This window comes from Panicum virgatum, chromosome 3N, assembly GCF_016808335.1.
Source record: "Panicum virgatum strain AP13 chromosome 3N, P.virgatum_v5, whole genome shotgun sequence".
Classification (NCBI taxonomy): domain Eukaryota; kingdom Viridiplantae; phylum Streptophyta; class Magnoliopsida; order Poales; family Poaceae; genus Panicum; species Panicum virgatum.
In genome coordinates, this window is record NC_053147.1 from 6,052,792 (window position 1) to 6,071,632 (window position 18,841).

Below are 18,841 nucleotides of genomic sequence, written 5' to 3' on the forward strand. Positions count from 1 at the left end.
CCTTGGATGATGAGTGGTTGACAACATTGTATGCATTGATGTATATCATGGCTCGTGATGTGCAGGAACATGATGCAACGTGATGGTCGATGGATGCGATGAAGGTCAAACCAAAGGTTCATGCCGATGGATCAACGACGGTGAAGGATGGACACGAGTAGACTTGGATTGAGGGATCCGAAAAAGTCCGAACGGAGCCACATCCGATCCATGTACGTGCTAAACTGAAGAGCGAGAGTCAATGGACGGATAAAGATGGCGTTGGTTGAATCAAGTAGGATGGAGGCATCAAAGGCTTGGTGGAGGCCGGATATGCATCGACATTGAGGAGGTCGCATGGCGGCCAAGCAGAGATGGACAGTTTGGGTGATTTGCGCCTCAATGCAGGCATGTTTCCCGGTTTGGGCCCCAGAACTTGGGGCACGTTCAGTGCGGCCGGATGGCAGAGATGGAGGGCATGTGGCATCATCACTAAACTTGCATTGAGGCGAAGCAAAGTTGTGAAGGCGGTGTGTCCGTCTGATGCAAAGATAAAAACTTGGACGGTTGTGCTCCTACATGGGATTGTATCCAAATAATAGAACTTAGGGCATTTTGGTCGTTTGACCAAGACCTATACATACGAGGGGAGCTAAAATTTCAGCTAAGTTTCCCATTCCTCCCTCTCAATCTCTCTTAAGGCTAGGGTTTGCTTAAATGAGGGGGGATTAGGCTTAGGGAGTGATTGCTCTAGGTTTAGTTCTTCTAATCAAAAGTGGAAGGATGATGGGTGATTTTCTAGCCACAAATCTTTGTTAAAATTTTATTGATCTAATCATTCATGGTTGATTCATGGCTAGTCATCTCGTTTTTCTATTTTTCGGTGATTTTCGGATGAATTTTTTGATCTTGCGATTCATGGGTTTTGGCACGATTTTCTTAGGGCAAATGGAAGCTGGACGTGTACAATATCATCTAGGGTGTTCCCCTTGCAAATCTTTGCACGAGCTTGCTGGATTTAGAGTTTCTTTCCAAATTTTGAGTTCATATGTTCTTGATTGAAATCCATGAGATATAAGGTGAAGTCTTGATCTTTTTGAGGGGATCTTTTGGGAAAGACTCACCAAGTTGTTTCTAAGCTATGGTTAAAATTTTGTGTGGTTTGGAGTTTGTTTGATCCACTTTTGGGTTGTTGACTTTGTTTCGGGGCTGTTGTTCTGAGCATTTTGATCGAGTTAGTACAAAACCGGCTGAACCGAGTCATGTAGGCAGAGTCGAGTTGAGCCCTTTGTTTTGACACCGGGTGAACCGAGTTACATAGGCTGAGTCGACTTTGTACACCAGGTGAGCCGGTCAGGACCAGCTGATCTGCCCAGTTGAGGTCTTGGTTTTTGCATAGGATGGGGTGGTCCAACATGGTTGAGCCGACTTGGGCTCTCGGGTTGTCACTTGAAATCTCCGGTGCTTGTTTCCGCACTTCTAAAGTTTGCTCTCCTATAGCAACGTTTCTTGATCTTGCTAGCAGCGAGAAGTTTTGGGGTTGATTTTAGAATATAGGCCATGATTTTCACTGAGATTTTGAGGCTCCTATATTTTAGAGTATATTCACCTCCTCTAGTCGCCATTTCAATCCTTCAGTATCAGTGCCAAACTGATGACTGTATAATTAACGTAAGTGATCTGTTCTATTTTGCATAATTTATATCACACATGTACGTAGCGCTCCATTTGCCAACATGGAACAGATTAATTGAATAATGCAATATATTTAGTCGATCTGATACAGCTCTAGTTACGAACCATCATCAAGTTGTTGAATGCAATCCTTCCGGTGTGTCTTTGCCATGTTTACTACGACGTCGACCCTTCTTAATCATTATGTCCATGCATGATGCTCCAGTTGACTTCAGAAGGTGTGGAGGTTACATAGGATGGGACGAGTAGTACTTCAGAAGGCATATACTACAATATCCTAACAAAGAATGTAATTCTAGGTGCATAGCCAGTTCTTTGTTGGGAGGGAGGGAGTACACAGCTGGGGCAGCTTATGATAGGTGCTTAGATTCTAAATGCATGGAACCCTAAGAAAGAGCGAGTGATCTAGTACTATGTCGACAAATAATTGCACAACATGTACACTCATAACATGCGGGTTACGTTGATTTATATACATTAGAGAAGCACAACCACATGCAACTTAGATATATATAAGTAATGTGTGCATCACAAAGTTCTCTATACGTACCCACCAGAGCAGCCGCCCGGTAAACCATAGAATAAAGTCCCAAGCTCACCACAAGCCCCAAAAAAAAACGCAACAAGAAGTTCATCACCACAAGTCAAACTAATTTCTTAATTAGGACCCAGCGCTCTTTGACCTGTCAGGATCGGAGTTATAGCCCATCAGGAAATACACACTCATAGATCCAATCTATATTGATTCATCCATGTGTCACCCGAAAAATGCGCAAGTATTCTTTAGGACATGTAATGATGTAGTAAACAATTATTATAGAAAATGTGTGAATGGCATCCTAATAAGATGATTCGATTCGATTCGATGTAAAACCAAATGTCCTCATGAAACCATCACATGATGTGAAAGTGCGATGCTCATGCATCTTCATATGCCAATATTCTTAAATTAAACAAAATGTAAGGTCCAGTACGTTCCACAGAAGAATGTAGTAGTCTCTGCATGACTGCATGCAACATTGTGATTTGTTGGGATGCAATCGAGTTGAGGCTGCTAGCTAAGCGTAAATGTTTGCTGGCCCATGTGCCTTCATGTGGCAATTTCTCGTTTTAACCTGGATCTATTAGTCTCCAATTAACCCATGTGTGATTTCAGATTTGTTGGGTTTCTGCTTGATTAATTTCTTCACTCCAAAAGGAACACAGCATATGTCAAGCATCACTACCAAGTAAAAAATTGCTAACATAAATGTAAATTATGATGAACAGATCAGTTGAAATCAAGAAAGACATCAGCAAAATATACAAAATCAATATTTGATATTCGACTAGAATCAAACTGCTTAATATTATAGAAAAAATAGATGGGGAACTTGCCCTCTTCGTCCCTCTATCTTGACACTTCTTTTGTCAGTTGAGGGTAGTTCACACTCTGAACCAAGGTTTTAAATAACCGGCTATAGTTGCCGCTATAGCCGGATTTAGCCTTTTGGAAGCATAAACGCTAGGAGAAGGTCCATTTGGCGCTAAGCAGGATAGCCCGCTAATAACCCGCTATAGCCAGCTAAATCAGCTAAATTACCATCTCTTAGCCCGCTAAATTTATGCTTTCAGTTTGTTTGTGTGAAACTGTGAACTCATTTCTTCGTCGGTCTGTCGTTTGTTATAGAATTATGGTTGTTGCATCATCTGAACTTTGTATTAGATTTGTGAAAGCATGAAGTTGAAGTCCTGTGTTGTTTCTCTACATGATGAATTGATGATGTACTGAATATTCTGAAATTGTGAACTTGATTTGCAAAACAGCTAAATGGGTTAGCTAAGACTATAGCCGGATATAGTATTTTCTTAGCCTTTGAAAAGGTAACCGCTAAGGACCTTAGTAGGATATTTAAAACCTTGCTCTGAACCTAGTTGGTTAGGTTCTTTATAGAGAAACCTACCTAGCTATCTCGCCAAACGCGGGCGAAACACGGGCGGTCCTGTTCTTCCTTCAAAAGATTAGTGAGCCGACAAATTGAACGACAAGTTGGGGGTGAATTCCAAACCTTCCATGAGTCAACAAAAACCAAGTTGTGAGAACCAAGTACAGTACTTGATAAACACACACTAGTGGCCCATATAAGTGACGGGCATTTGCAACTGGTCACTAATTAATTGGTCATTAGTGGTGGGCCTAGCTAGCACGACCTGATGTAAGTCGTCAGGCTACGGCCCATTAATGACACACATGATCCATGCGTGTTCTCGTCAGTGATATGGGCTATAATTAAGCCCATAACATCATCCATCACTATTTTAGGCTTAATTATCAGAAACGAACCGCTTGGAACCCGTCCCCTAGTATTCGTTCGAGAAGAGAGTTGTTATACAGTATCACCCGTGATGATTGGTGTATCTGTCGGTGCATACAAATACCCACCCAAATAAGGATACAATATGCCCCATTAGAAAGGACATGAACGTAGTAAAGGTACTCTGATCGATACTTCAAACATTGATCCAAAAAAATACAAATACAGTGTACCTTCTGAAGGACGGGACAGGCGACCAGAGGGGGTGAATGAGAGCCGATAAAAATTATCCGAGAGAACAAGGCCTATGTCCCGAATTCAACCCGACGCACCTCTCTTCTAACCGCCAAAGTGACACACGCCAACAAGTGACGAGTTCACCCATAGTCACAAAGTTCCTGGGTCGACCGGGTCGAGGAACGGGGTCGAGGGTCGAGGGTCGTCATTTTATAAAATTGTGGTACGAAGGGGGTATACATCTATGGAACGATAAATTATTATGTGGGACGCGACCCTGATTCATCGGGGTCGATATCTTCGGGTCGATAAAGACAAAAACTATATATGTGCTACTAATGAAGAAACTAATCTGCACAAGCATATAAGAAACATATAAAAGAGTACATTTAGACCATGCTACATGTACTCAGCTCATTGTCTAACAAAAACCACACCAATCTACTGTCCTTAACCTCTTTATCCCAATTAAATCTGCTAGCAATGGGGCTGCGACCCCTTTCAAACCGGGACACGATCCAACCTTAAATGGGACGCTGACCCTCTTCGATCCCGACCCTCGAATCGGAACGACGTTCCCGGGTCGAGGGACGAGGCATCGACCCCGAATCCTGTGACTATGAGTTCACCCTAAGAACGGTTAGGAAAAGCTCGACGCAAAGCAGAAGCAAGTGAAATACGAAACGCTCGAGCAAAGCACAACACAAAGCGGAAGTTGAGTTTAATCAAAATACCGAAAGCTTGAGACAAAACAAAAGCCGGCATAAAGCAATCTACTTGTGCAAAGCCACCAACAATTCCACTTAACTAAGCATTCAATGTTGCATCAATGATTAGCAAAGCTCAACAAAAAGCCAATCAAGAGTCTCACCAAAAAGATTAACTAATCACCACAAAAGAGTTTTCTTGACTAAGCAACAAACTGGAGATTAACCTGGATGCTGAAAATAGTGTGAGACATTTCGTCGAACAGTATATGGGCATGTAACAACTCACTTGAAATTGACCTCACATTTACCTAAGATTTCTGATGAAGACCTGCACAAAAACAGAAGGTGGCACGATGGCCATCTCACAGCACGTCCTTGCTCAACTCATGATCAACGATGCTCACCTTGGGTTTGGAGCTGAAAACCAGGACATGCTCATCTGTCCCCTGCGCCAAGACCTGCCCCCTGCGCCAAGGGCCAAGGACCAGGGGCAGCGCCAAGGGCAGTGCCCTGCTGCTGATCAAGTGCTGCGCTAGATGTTGTGCTGTGCCTCGCCTGCTGCCGAGTGCCACCGCCGCTCCCTGCTGCTGTGCGTGCTTCCCCGCGTGCCAAGAGGAGGACGCCCCCAGCGCCCAGCACCTGCTCTGCTTGCACCTGCAGCACGAGGACCAAGGGGGCTGCCCCCCAAGTGCTGGCCGGCTGGTGGATGCCGCCCCGACGACCACCGTGCGCGCGCCTGCCTCACCCCGGTGTGCCCGGACCAGCGTCGCGCGCGAGCCACGCCGCCCTGCCCAAGAACAGAGACAAAACCCCAACGAAAATCCAACCACGGGAATAAAAGGAACACAGCGAATTGCAAATCAAAAGGCCCGAGGGCACATGGAGTGAAGGGCCTTCTTTCCCATCAATCTATAGCTCTAATCTCTCACAAATCCATCTCAATCCCTAACCCTAGGTGGAGAAGGGGAGGGAGAAAAGAGAAAAACAAAAGAGGAGGAGGGGCACTCCAAATGAACGGCCAAAGATGGATGGCTGCCCCTCCTCTTCTCTTATTCTCTAATTTCTCCACCGGAAAGACTAAAATAGTCCTCCGCTATTAATTACATTACACGCCCACGCAGGGATAAAGTTGTCCGAATTTTCGTAGACGCATCGGACGGACACGACTCCTCTTCGACTTCCCTTCGCCTCGAAGCAAGTTAGGAGATGACGCCACGTGCACTCTGTCCGGACCTTGACCGCGCCAAGTCCGTCCCCGGTTTTGAGGCCCAAACCGGTCAAACCCGCCGATGTCGACGCGTGTCCGACCTCCTGCTGAGCCTTGACACCTTCGAGTCGTTCGCGCGCGCCCGCCGCACGGGCCGCCAACTTGACTCGCCATCGTCCTCGCCGACTTGGCCGACGCCGTCTTCATCACCACTATGTACTCTTACTCTTCCGTGCACCATGACTCCGCCCAGCCTCCTCGGATCCCTCGGTCCAGGCCTAATCGCATCCACCCTTCAGCGTCTTGGTCTCTCGGCATGAATGTTTCGCTCCACCGAGCCTACTCGCGTCCATCCTTCACCACGGTCCTTCAGCGTGAATCTTTCGTCTGACTTTCACTTTGCGCCGTCGACCGCCATGCCGCATCCTACACCTACACATCAAGAGCCAAGAGATACATCAACTCCACATGATGTTATCAATCACTCATCATCCAAAGATGACCTTCATAAAAGAAATACAAATACCGAGGGAGAAGCAGAGACAGAGGACACGATGATGAGACAAATAAAAAAACCTGCGTGGGAGGAGAGAGTCGAGGAAAGAAGTCAGAAGTTGAAGGGTACGGCCATCTTCAGCAAAGCTAACAGGTTACCGTAGACTAATTGTGACTTTAAGTAACGTCTCAACTCTCATGGAAGATAGCTAAAATAGTGAAACGATAAAGAGCGATAACGAGTTTTTGAGTGGCACATACGCTGACACGCTCTTGTAGTCTAGTCTGGGGTCGGCGCACTAGAGCTCACACTTTTGCCTCGACCTGAAAAGTTAGAACAAGATAACATGACTCAGCTAGCAGTAGCGCCAATCTGCATCGCACCCAACACACTGCGTTACCATCACGACGCTCTCGGGGAGGAGAAATTTCTCCTCAAGAAGGGAATCCCACGCAAACGGAGCAACTCACCTACCACTTGTTACCATAGCTGACGCCCGCTCGATCAGTCGATCTCACCGGAGGGTCGCAACAGATATGGCCCGCAATGCCGCCGCCGTCCTCCTCCTCCTAGTTGTGTCCATCTACGGCGCCGGCGCCGGCGCCGGCGCCACAGTGGGCCCGCTGACGACGGCCGTGCTGCAGGAGACTGACGCCGCCGGCGCGGAGGAAGCAAGCAGCCTGCTGCCGGTGCATCGCGACAGTCACGAGGTAGAGGAGGAGGAAGAGGAGGCGGGCATCAAGGCTGGGACGCCTCGGGGCGCTACGGCCGGCGACGCGGCAAGCTTGGCCTCCGCCGCTGACGAGGAAGGCAAGGGGGCTGGATCCGACTGGGGCAAGCCAAACAAGCTGGACGACGACGACAAGAATGATTCCGATTCAGACTCTGATGAAGATTCAGGTTCCGACTCCGACTCGGGTTCAGACTCTGATTCGGACTCAGACTCTGACTCCGATTCAGACTCTGATTCTGACGACGACGACGACGACGATGAGGACCACAACTCCAAGCAAGGAAGCAAGAAGCATCCGGCTCCCGGGAGGAAAGGAGCTCCCGGAGTTGAGCACGATGACGACGTGCCTGAAATGGTGATCAAGGTGTGAGCTTTTCGTGCTTCTGCAAAGATGGATCATCATCCATCATGAACAAATAAGCAGGTCGATAAGTAGATGCCAAGCTTAGAACTTTATACTAAGATGTAGTCCTAATAATGCGCGGTTGTACACTTAATAGTTGAACTTTAATTATGAGCTGAATGTACCGTGTGTTCTGTTGCAAACATGTCGATATTCAGCAGCATCCTCCTGCTGCCATCTGCTGTAGGATAGTTGAGCAAATATATGTGCTCAGGCTGCTCTGTTTCTACACTGCCATGGCAACCTGCATGTGTTGGTCCTAGATATTCAGACAGAAAGAATTCAACTTTGCAGCATCTGAGCACACAGGGAGTAGTTAGTGACTACAGATTTAGCCATGACACCAACTGACACACAAACCAGAGTTTGATTTGTATTCTTCCAAAGTCCCGGTATATAATCTTAAACTGCATAAACATAGCAGGTGCTACTAGAGGTATGCAACTCCAAAACGAGGTGTAACTTTGCACCATAAGCTGGTGTGAAAATTACTTTGTGGCGACACAGGATACAAATCAAGATCCCCAGAAACCACAAACCAGTAACTAGACAATTGCCAGAGCAGAGCAGATTCCTGAAGCATAGCAGAAACCAGTTTTTCTTATGACTGTTACAGAGAAGAGTTTTCAGATAGCAACTACTGCTAAAACATTTGTTTAGAGTTGTAGACCTAAATGCCAAAATCAGGAACCTAGGTTGGGTCATAACTCAACTAAATGATTGATGCTTAGAAGTGTCAAGATTAAAACATTATGAGCTCCTACGCCTGAAACTACAAGGAGAGTAATGAGTGGTACGTCCAGTGACTGTTAGACCAGCAGGCAAGTGACTGTTAGAACGCTGGCGATGGTTGCAGACGAGTAAAGGTTGTAAATTGGTCCTAGTAGCTGTTAGACCAGCAGGCAACTGAAGCAAGCACACTAGCACATCATAAGACCGAGAAGAAACACAGGGTGAGGAACTGAGGATGAGCCAAGGGATGAAGGCATGAAGTATCGAGCGGGTGGTGCTGGCCGCGGCAAGACGGCGCAGGTTGCCGTTGTTATTTGCTCCGGGACTTGGAGTGTACATGGGCTGCATCTATTTGTTTCTAGGCCCATGGGTTTGTTTGGTTCTCGTTTGGATCTGTTAGCATTAACGGGCTGAATCAGTATTTACCGTCAGCCCGTCACTTAGGTGCTTGTGCTTTGTTAAAACTTTCCGGTGTGCACCCTCGTGTTTGAAAGCCATGGAATGTTGGAGTTGGCGAGACGGAATAAGGATTGATAGAGTCAGCGGAAGTCGATAGCAAAGAGGCAAATGCATCCGTAGAGATTCGATGCGCCATATAATGCCCAAATGAGAAGGTTGCAAGGCAGAAGAAAGATTATTTACAACGAAATTAATTAATCGATCCTTTGTTGTTAGACCAGCAAGTGAAATCCGGATCCACGGCCGGACGGGGACGGGCGGACCAGGGATTTTTTTTGAAAAGCTGCGGACCAGCCCCAGCGCCGCCGGGATCACGCGGCACATGCCCGATCAGGAATGGTGGGGACGGACGAGTAGGAGAGAGCGGCTGCCGTAGTGCCGGAGAAAGGTGCTGGACTGCTGCCTGCCACCACCAAACGTACATGCCCTCGCTCCTGTTCCTCCCTCCCTCTGAAATCGTCATGACAACAAGCTCGGAGCTTTGCTTCATGGATCGCCCATTGACGGCGACGGGAATGGCAAACCGGCCACTTGCTACATTATTCCCACCCGTCACCCCAAGCCGTCCGTGCGTACATGCAGTGAGTGATGGGGACGGAGACAGGAGCATGAGTGAGCCATGGCATGGCGCGCGCCCTGCTCCGGTGCTCCCCCTGCGTCGCTGCGGGCCTCGGCACACGGAACGGCGGTGATGGCGCCATGCCATCTTCCATTCCCCCCAACAGCAGCAGGGCACTGGATGGATAAGCGGATAAGGTAAAGAGAACCGCACGGCGGATTGCATGCGTACCTGCACACGCACATGCACCACAGTATAGTACTAGTACTCCTGCTCACTCCGTCACTAATAATTTGAAACGTAAGGAGTAGTACTTACTATATCATGAATTTTCAAGCAAAACTAGGGGTGTTAATTGATGATTCAAAATTTTGTACTATTTTTTAAAATTAAAATCTTATTTTAAAATAATAGTATAAAATTTGAACTAAAAAGAGTTGTAGGTGCATCTAAGGATCACCAATTAATACTCCTTAGCAAAACTCACATTCATCTACTTATGAGACACAAAATCGATAAATCATGCATGATATCATAGATTTTCAAGCAAAACTCGCCTCCATTTCTACGATCATATGCCAAATCTTGCGTGAGCCTTTCGTTCCATGTGGGGATACGATCGTACTCAAATTCATGCGCCTTTGAATTAAAAGTCTCTGAATTTGTCACACATGTTCCATTCCATCCTTGACTAATATGCGTCCACAAAAATGGCAAAACAAACTCATACTATTCCTGCCGTCTGAACACTACACAATGGCCGACGGAAGTAGCATGCTCATACAAAAACTAAAACCGTCATGGCATGGAGTCATGGAGTTAGGAGCAAGTCACTGTCACCCCCCATCGCCGTGCAGCTAATGCAACCAGGCCAGGGTTAAGTAAACCGACCGGTCCGGTCAAACCGGCGCGGTCCGGTAGCGGTTTACCGGACCGGTTTGATTGGAAACCGGTCAAATTCAAAATCAAATGTTCAACCGGTTCCGAACGGCTTACCGGTCGGTTTGACTGGTAACCAGTCAAATTCAAAAAAATTTTGGTTTAAATTCAAATGCCCGCAAATTATACTAAATAAATGTTTGTATAACATATTTTAGCCTAAATGAATCCTCCAACCCTCTTTTGTACTACTTTTACATTATATTTGTATATTTTTGTATGCACGTTTTTTTGTTTAACTTCAAATCCCCGCAAACTATACTAAATGAACGAATTTTTGAGAAAATTTGACACCATTAGATTTGTTGCACCTTGAAGTATTTTTAGAAATTTTTTTGGGAATTTTTTATTTTTTTGAATTTAAATTTAAATTTTGAATTTGGGCCGGTTTGGTACCGGCCAAAACCGGACCGGTTCCCACCGGTTTGGTAAACCCTGAACGCAACACCAACACCTTGCGCATTGTTTGGTCTGGCATGGCGCCTCTTCTCTTTTCTAGAAGCCGTTTCATGAGCTTTCTGGCAGCGACAGCGTCGCCTTCCGTCCGTTTCGTGCTCAGGGAGAGGATTAGCAACTTGCCGCTTGTCAATTAGTGCTAAACAGAGCGGACGAGTTAGAGGTGGCAACACTTGCTGGAAGTGACATCAAACCCCCGAGTGAAACAGAAAAGGCATGCAAGCATTCTTTTTTTTTTTGAAATATAATGCATGCAAGCATTCGCTGGATGGACTTCTCATCCTGGTCAGGATTCAGTTGCCGTCATGGGGTTCCCATCCCGGCTTTCCACGCATGAAGCCGGGAACACTTGATATTTTCTCACCAGTTCTGTCCACGACCACCCCAAGAATTCCTTCCGTTCTACAAGAATTCATGGTCTAGCTAGACTTATAGTTAGTGGTGATAATAGGTCATAACTTAATGCTCCCTTCACGCTCCAATTTAATCCTTATACATTTTTAGCTCAAAATTCAAAACTGTATAAAATTAGAGCCCTACTCTTTTAAAATTCGGTCCTTAAATTAGTCGAATTTCAAAACCCTTTACCACCTCTACTACGCCTACTTGTAGTCATGAGAGCTCACCATGGAGCAACACAAAAGGTATCTATCATCCAGTTCACATCCCAATTGCATTAGAGGATAAACAAATATATATATATATATATGGTGTACAGTATATATTACAGCCGCATTTCGAAAATCAAACCGAATCGAAGGTCCAAGACTCCAGCCAAGCCCTATGTGTCAGTGGAAAGTGTGTCTATCAAACACCAATATAATAGCCATCTCAAAATGCAGAAAAGAAAGGGTAGATCTCCGTGCACCAAAGAGGCAAAAACCGCTCCATGCTTCCCTAATTTCTACACATACTAGCAGTATGCATACATATCCATGAGACACCTAGGCGCAGTTCCTAAAGGCTAAACCATCACTAACATACAAGCTACTACAGATATTTGGTCCTACATATCACTAGTGCTTCCAAGTTCCAGGAGACATACACGCGGAAGACAATGGGAAACTACCAGTCTCAAAAAGATTGAACTCTGCAGCCATCCTTCGAAGCTTCTTACCGTTGGCGTTAATGTTCGAGTGGCGATGTAGGTGACTGAACTGCTAACCGCTCGGACACCTCCGCGAGAGACGTGAGGTTGCACTTGATCACGGCCTCGACAAAGTAGCATGTCTCATCCTTTGTGTTGCCTTCTGGCACATCGACCACAAAGGACTCAATCACAAGCGTCCCTGGCCTCCCGTCAATGCTCTCCGGGTGGACTGTTACGATGGATGAGTAGTTCTGAAGAAGTGGCAACACAGCTCATCAGTATGGATCAAAGGATATGCTTTAAGCAGGCGTAAATTAAAGATAGTAAGCATAGACATGTGCTTGAACAAAACCTTCACTTCCCAGTCAAGAGACAGTAAAAAACTCCTCAAAGTTTTACATTGCAAACATTAAATCCTTCCTAGTGACTACTGGATGAAGAACAGAGGAAGTAGTGACAAGGCCTAAGATATGCCCTCCCATGCAACTCTACCAGATAAGAAAGTTAAAGCAGTACGGTTGTTTCTGGATGGCTAAACAATCATGGGAAGCAAGGTAAATAGGTGAATGGCTTATCTCATCTTAACTAATAAGTAAATCAGCAATAATCAGTCGAGAAGTAATTGCTTTATCGCAGCCTGTTTTGATTTAGCTCCAAGAACGTTTAGAATTTAGCTCAAAATGAATACCAAAACATATGGATTTCGATCAGTCTCCCAGCTCCAAATAGGACTAAGATGCTATCTAACCTGTCACAAGTCAGAAGCACAACGCTGACACAAGTCACAACAAGGAAGATTTCTAATATCGGAAGCACACCGAATGTATTTCGTTCATAGCATCCAGGGATCACTATGGTAGCAGACTTGCAATACTGTCAACTTGCAGCGAAGTGGTAACAAATGAAGCAAGCAACTTCCCAAAAGGGGGGGGGGGGATGGATATAGTATGTGGAACAGGGCATGTGCAGCAGAACGGACCTGGAGGCGGTGGTCGCCGCCGACGAACTTGACGCCGAGTATGTGCTCGTCGTCGTCGAGCTGCTCGAGCCTCTCGGTGCTGGTGGTCGCCGGCAGGCCGGTCCTGACGTTGACCTCGCGGAGGCTGCCGATCTCGAGCTGGTCCCCGACCACGACGCAGCGGCTGACGAACGGCTTGTACCGCTGCGGCTGGTCGAAGCTCCGCACCAGCTCCCACACCTGCGATCAATCGCCGCGTCAGCACCAGCGCGCCATCATACTCGACGCAAACAATCGCGCAGTCGACGCGACGCCCCATCGATCGGGGGCGAGCACATCGGGAATCGAACGAGGAACTCCAGATCCGGGAGGAACAGCAGGCGGAAGCTTAAAGCCGACCGATTCCCCCAGGTAGTACGTGGTACTTTTCTATCCACCCACCGCAGCGAGAAGAGGGACGGAACGGAACGGAGCTTACGAGGTGGACGGGCGCCTTGATGTGCTTGACGAGGGTGGAGCTGCACTGGTGGTCGGCGGGCGCGTGGCGGTGCAGGCGGCGGACGTGGTCGGCCTCCCCTCCGGCGCTGGCCACCGCGGCCGGGTCGCCCGCTCCCAGCCTCCCGGCACCCGGCGCCGCGGCGCCGCCGCCGACCAGGCCGACCATCTTCTCCGCCTCCTTCCGGACTTCCTCCCTCCTTCCTCGACGCCTCCTCCGATCGGCGGGCCTGTGCTGTTAGATTTACAGGGTTGGCCCATATAAATAATTTTAATAAATTTTAAAAGAAGATACACCATCTATGAGTCCGGTATTGCTAATGGACGAGGGTGTAAGAAATTTTTCTCCCTTTAAATACGGATCACCTCCCTCATAGAAAAAATGAATCATAGATCGCTATACGTGGAGTTCCCAAGATTTGGGAAAGATCTAATCTGAGTTAGGGTTTTACCTCCTCTCGTTGCTGCGCCGCCACCGTAATCTTCTCCATCCCGAGAGCCGGCGTGCACCGGCAGACGGGAGAGCAGGTCTCCGGAACCGCTCGCTCTTGTGATCCTGCACCGGGAGAGGGCGAATAAGGTTTTTGGAAAGCGCTAAGCGCGACTGCTCATCTTCTTCGCCACGGCTCGTCCTCCGTCCAAGTCAGGAGCTGCGGCGTACCGTCGTCTGCTGCACTCCGTTCGAAGGACCGTCTTCGTATCGTCTGCGCCTTTCGTCTTCCCAGCGGCTCCCGCACAGTATGTATTTTATGATCAGATCTGTTTTATAATTATGTTTTCTGATATTATATTTATGATATACGTACTGTCTAGTATGTTAGAGTCATACATACTAGATTTAATTCTCGTCATGACAAATCTAATTCGGAATCTAATTCTCGGCTGGATGATGATGATGAAGAGAGAGAAAGAGAGAGGAGGAGGAGAGAGGGTTGTGTTAATCGGTTTGGTTGGTCTGCTTCCTCGCACGAACCGGCCGGCGGGTACAAAAATCTGCGGGCGGAAGGTTGCGCGGGGTGGGGCCCGCCCACGAGTGAGTTATCCATGCGCGGGGCCCGAGGCCGTGGGCGCGCGCGTGGGCTGGGTCCATGGACCACGCCACCATCACGGCCCGGTCCACGGGCGGCAGTGGTCGTCGTCGCGTTTGGCGTTTCGTTTGCTCCCCAGGCGGCCGTAGGGCGGGCTGACCGGCCGACTTGGATATTTTTGTCTGCTCGGGCTCCGTCGGTGCGGAACGCGAAAATATCTTCAAATATCTTCGAGTCCACGATGGGTTTAGCTTCGATCGAGAAATACAGTACTCCATATGAGATTTTGCAAATATTGGATTATATGTTTACAGATATATTTGTATTTTCAGATATTCTAATTTTTAAAATATTTACTGCATATGAGATTTGATACATTGCGAATGGTACAAAACAACCCAAATACTGCCCGGATAACAACCCAAATATTGGATTATATGTTTACAGATATATTTGTATTTTCAGATATTCTAATTTTTAAAATATTTACTGCATATGAGATTTGATACATTGCGAATGGTACAAAACAACCCAAATACTGCCCGGATAAGAACGCCTTGGGAGCACGAGCACCACTAGAAGGGGTCCACAGACGCGGTGCGCCGCGCTGGTGGGGCCCTTTTCTATTTTTCTACCATATCTACTCGACCTGCCGAAGCTCGCCGAGGCGCCGACCGCCTGTATTTACTCGGCCCCTCACAGTGACACGTGGGCCCCCGTAAGCTGTACTCCACTTGTCAATGAAGCGTCCACGTCCATTCGCCTGCGCTTTTTCTCACTGTCGTGTGGGCCCCATACTGGCCGTGGCCGACGATGGGGGTACCACGGGGCCTCGCGCTGCCTCACTGTCGTGTGGGCCCCATACTGCAGGAATTATGCGCCTCCCCACACGGTGGTTGTTGCGGGCGACGGCGAGGCCGAGGCGGTCCCTGCTGGGGCAGGCACCGCGTCGCGGTTCGGTGCTTCGCCCCGACACGACACGGCAGGAGCGACCTCACGGTGACGTCAGCATTAATGGAAGAAGAAGGACCCTATTTGTTTCGTGCTACCCAAACTTGGGCTACTAGAAAATCTTACATGTATGGAGTTCTAAACAAAATTTATTTGCAAAACTTTTTATGGATGAGTACAACTTTTCGCGACGAATCTAACGACAGTAATTAATTGATAATTGGCTGCAGTGATGCTACAGCAACTATCCTCTAATCGTGCGGTCAAATGCTTCGTTAGATTCGTCTCGCGAAGTAGCGCAGGGGTTGTGGAGTCAGTTTCGTGAACTGACTTTATTTAGTACTTCAAATTATTGGTCAAAGTTTGTGCTACTCGTGCTACTCATCAAATCAAATAGGGCCAAGGTATCTCACAAATGTTGAGAAAATTTCCGAACCTAGTCGCCCGTTTGCTTTCCTAGAATGCTAGAAAATCAACCATTTGACCGTTAGTTACGGTGTCAAACTAAGTCAGTTTACAAAATCAACTTCAGAACCCTGCACTATGAATCCTGATGAATCTAATAAGACCTTTGACCGCATGATTAGATGATAGTTACTGTAGCATCACTGTAGTCAATCATCGATTAATTACTGTCATTAGATTTGTCGCAAAAAATTACACCTATCTCTGAAAAAGTTTTGCAAATAGACTTATTCTGAACTTCATGCATGAAAGAATTTTTTCTCGACTTGCGTGTGCTAGGAATAGTGAAGAGAAAACAAACAAGGCACTGTACTCTTCAACCTTTGGCCGGAATCAGCAGAATAGTACGGTAGTCTTAGGACTATCTTAAGGTTTTGTGATTCCTTTTAATAATTTAACAAATTTTTGTATAAAATAAAGAAAATATTAACACATGTTGTTAGGACTACCCAACTAAAATTTTCGTTCCGCCACTGCCATCTTTATACAGTGGTACCGTAAAAGTCGAATCTAGAAATTGAGGAATGCTACTGTGATCGTTTAAGGGGCCGTTTAGATTTCAAAAAAATTTGGGGCCGTTTGACCACTAATTAGGAGTATTAAATATAAATTAATTATAAAACTAATTACACGGATTGACGGGAAATCGCGAGGCGAATCTATTAAGGCTAATTAATCTGTCATTAGAGGTTGGTTACTGTAGCACAACATTATCTAATCATTACACAATTAGGTTCATTAGATTCGCCTCGCGATTTCACCTGGGGTTATGGAATGAGTTTTGTCAGTTATCCACATTTAATACTCCAAATTAGTGGTCAAACATTGCAAGTATTGTAGCACGTGAAAATTTTTGGAAACTAAACGGGCTCTAAGGCTACCCGCACTGGGGTACTGCAAAAGATCCTGCAGTACACCGATGCCGGAAAAACCTGTACACCGATGCCGGAAAAACCTCTGCAGCGGGAGCCTGTAAAGCTAACGCTATCGCACCGGATGGCTCCGGGTCCGGTACTCCCAGCGAATTTAGGGGTTGTTTGGTTCCGGGGACTTTTTTTAAGTCCCGGGAACTTTTTAGTATTTAGAAGTATTAAATAAAAGTTAATTATAAAACTAACTGCAGAACCCTGGGGCTAAATTGCGAGACGAATCTAATGAGGCATATTAATCTATGATTAGCGGATGGTTACTGTAGCATCAATGTAGCAAATTATGAATTAATTAGGCTCATTAGATTCGTCTCTCGAAAAAGCACTCAGCTGTCAAAAAATATTTATAAACATATTTTATTTAATACTATAAAATAGTAAGATTCTTTTTGATGTGATAGGGACTTCTGAAAAAAGTTTGGTTCCAAACAGGGCCTTAGAGGACGTCCGCCATCGACCAACGAGACGTGGGGACCCCACCAGCCGCGCGCAGAACCAACTATCCCCGGCCCTCTTGTGCCCGCGCTCGGACGCAGCACTGCGGGGCCTCTGCTTGCCGGACGAAAGAGAGCTCGCCGTGGAAGAGAGAGGCCGGCCTCCACGGCCCGCGCCTGTGGCAGCCCCGCCTAAATTAATCCGGCTTAAGTGCGCTAACCATCATCAAAACGACAATCAGGGTTAATCCGCACTTAAAACGGAGTAATCCGGCAGTGCGGTCGGATAAAATCCCGATTAAACCACTTGAAACAGGATCGACAAAGCAGTTCAGAGAGTACAACATTCCACAAATTTTACTGTACAGAGTATAAAACTGAATTATTATTACAAACCGAGTTTGAATTCATAAAAATATAACAGAGTTTAAGTTTGACGAAAAACGAACGATAGTCTAGCGACGAAACCAGACGTCATGATGAAGCCCGTACATGACGTCATCCACCATAATCTCAGATGTACCACCTGAAAAACAAAGCCACAAGCAAGGCTGAGTATACTAATACTCAGCAAGACTTACTCGACTAAGGGTATACTTAGCACTTTATCTAGACATACAAGGCTTTTGGCTTGAGGGGTTTGTTTGCCGAAAAGCAGTAAAGAGTAGATCCTTAATTTCATATTTTAGCTTTCAGGTTCTAGTTCCATTAACCATTCTAGGTGAGCATCTATCCAATAGCATATATGGTGAAAACAATTATCTTTCATCATCCAATCAACCATATTCATCATCATCATCTTTCACTTCTTACTCTATGTGGCAAAAGGGTTAAGCAGTCCCAAACTGTGAGAAGCGGACGATTCGAATCGAATTTGTTAACCTGGCCAGGCAGACCTAACACACACGCATGGGGATCGACGTCTCGATTCGCCCACGCGACTTTTCCCTTTAATTCCCGCTGCACGGAACAGGCCCACCGCCCTCGACTACAGAGCCCGGCTCTGCACCTGTCATTAGTTAGATGAGACCGATGTCAAGACAGTGGGAAGGTATGTTCCGGCCTCGGTTCATTCCAGTACTTAAGCTTACTGATTACCATATTCTCGGCATGTGTCTAGTACGTTCAAACGCTTAACCACCACTACCACACACTGCGGCCTTATCCATTTTCACTAAACAGACGGGGTATCACAAGTACCACAACCCCGCCCGTGAGCCTTATAGTTGCAGTATGTAGTAAACATTCAACTCCTATAATTCTCGCGAGTGATAGGAAATCACTCGACTTCTACCGAACCATTAGCCTAGCCAACTAGCGACCTACACATACTAGTGTTCAAGCATAGGTATCTAGGATTATGCAGCTAAAGTTCCAAGCAACTCCTGTAAACTTAAATGCGCAAGTAGATAGAAACAATAATAAGTGGCATAAATTTAAAATAGATAGGACATGCTCCGGGGCTTGCCTGGAATTAACACTAGGTCAGTGTTAGTTAGAGAACAACTGCTCGGCGAGCATCTTCCTTCAGTCATGCACATCGGGATCCACCCATCCATCTTCTAGATGTGTCCACCATTCACCGTCTTCTG

General features: G+C 46.5%; 2 protein-coding genes across 2 annotated transcripts; one reads left to right on the forward strand and one right to left on the reverse strand.

Moving 5' to 3' along the window:
• Window positions 1-7,154: 7,154 nt before the first annotated feature.
• LOC120667485 (clumping factor A-like) lies at window positions 7,155-7,721 on the forward strand. The gene has a single exon (XM_039947551.1). It carries the CDS (start codon window positions 7,155-7,157, stop codon window positions 7,719-7,721), a length of 567 nt encoding a protein of 188 aa, XP_039803485.1.
• Window positions 7,722-11,570: 3,849 nt separating this feature from the next.
• LOC120663950 (abscisic acid receptor PYL5-like) lies at window positions 11,571-13,688 on the reverse strand. The gene is made up of 3 exons (XM_039942904.1): window positions 13,426-13,688; window positions 12,969-13,187; window positions 11,571-12,240 (listed from the first exon to the last, which is right to left on the reverse strand). The coding sequence occupies exons 1-3, from the start codon at window positions 13,609-13,611 to the stop codon at window positions 12,025-12,027; spliced, it is 621 nt and encodes a 206-aa protein (XP_039798838.1). The 5' UTR covers window positions 13,612-13,688; the 3' UTR covers window positions 11,571-12,024.
• Window positions 13,689-18,841: the final 5,153 nt, after the last annotated feature.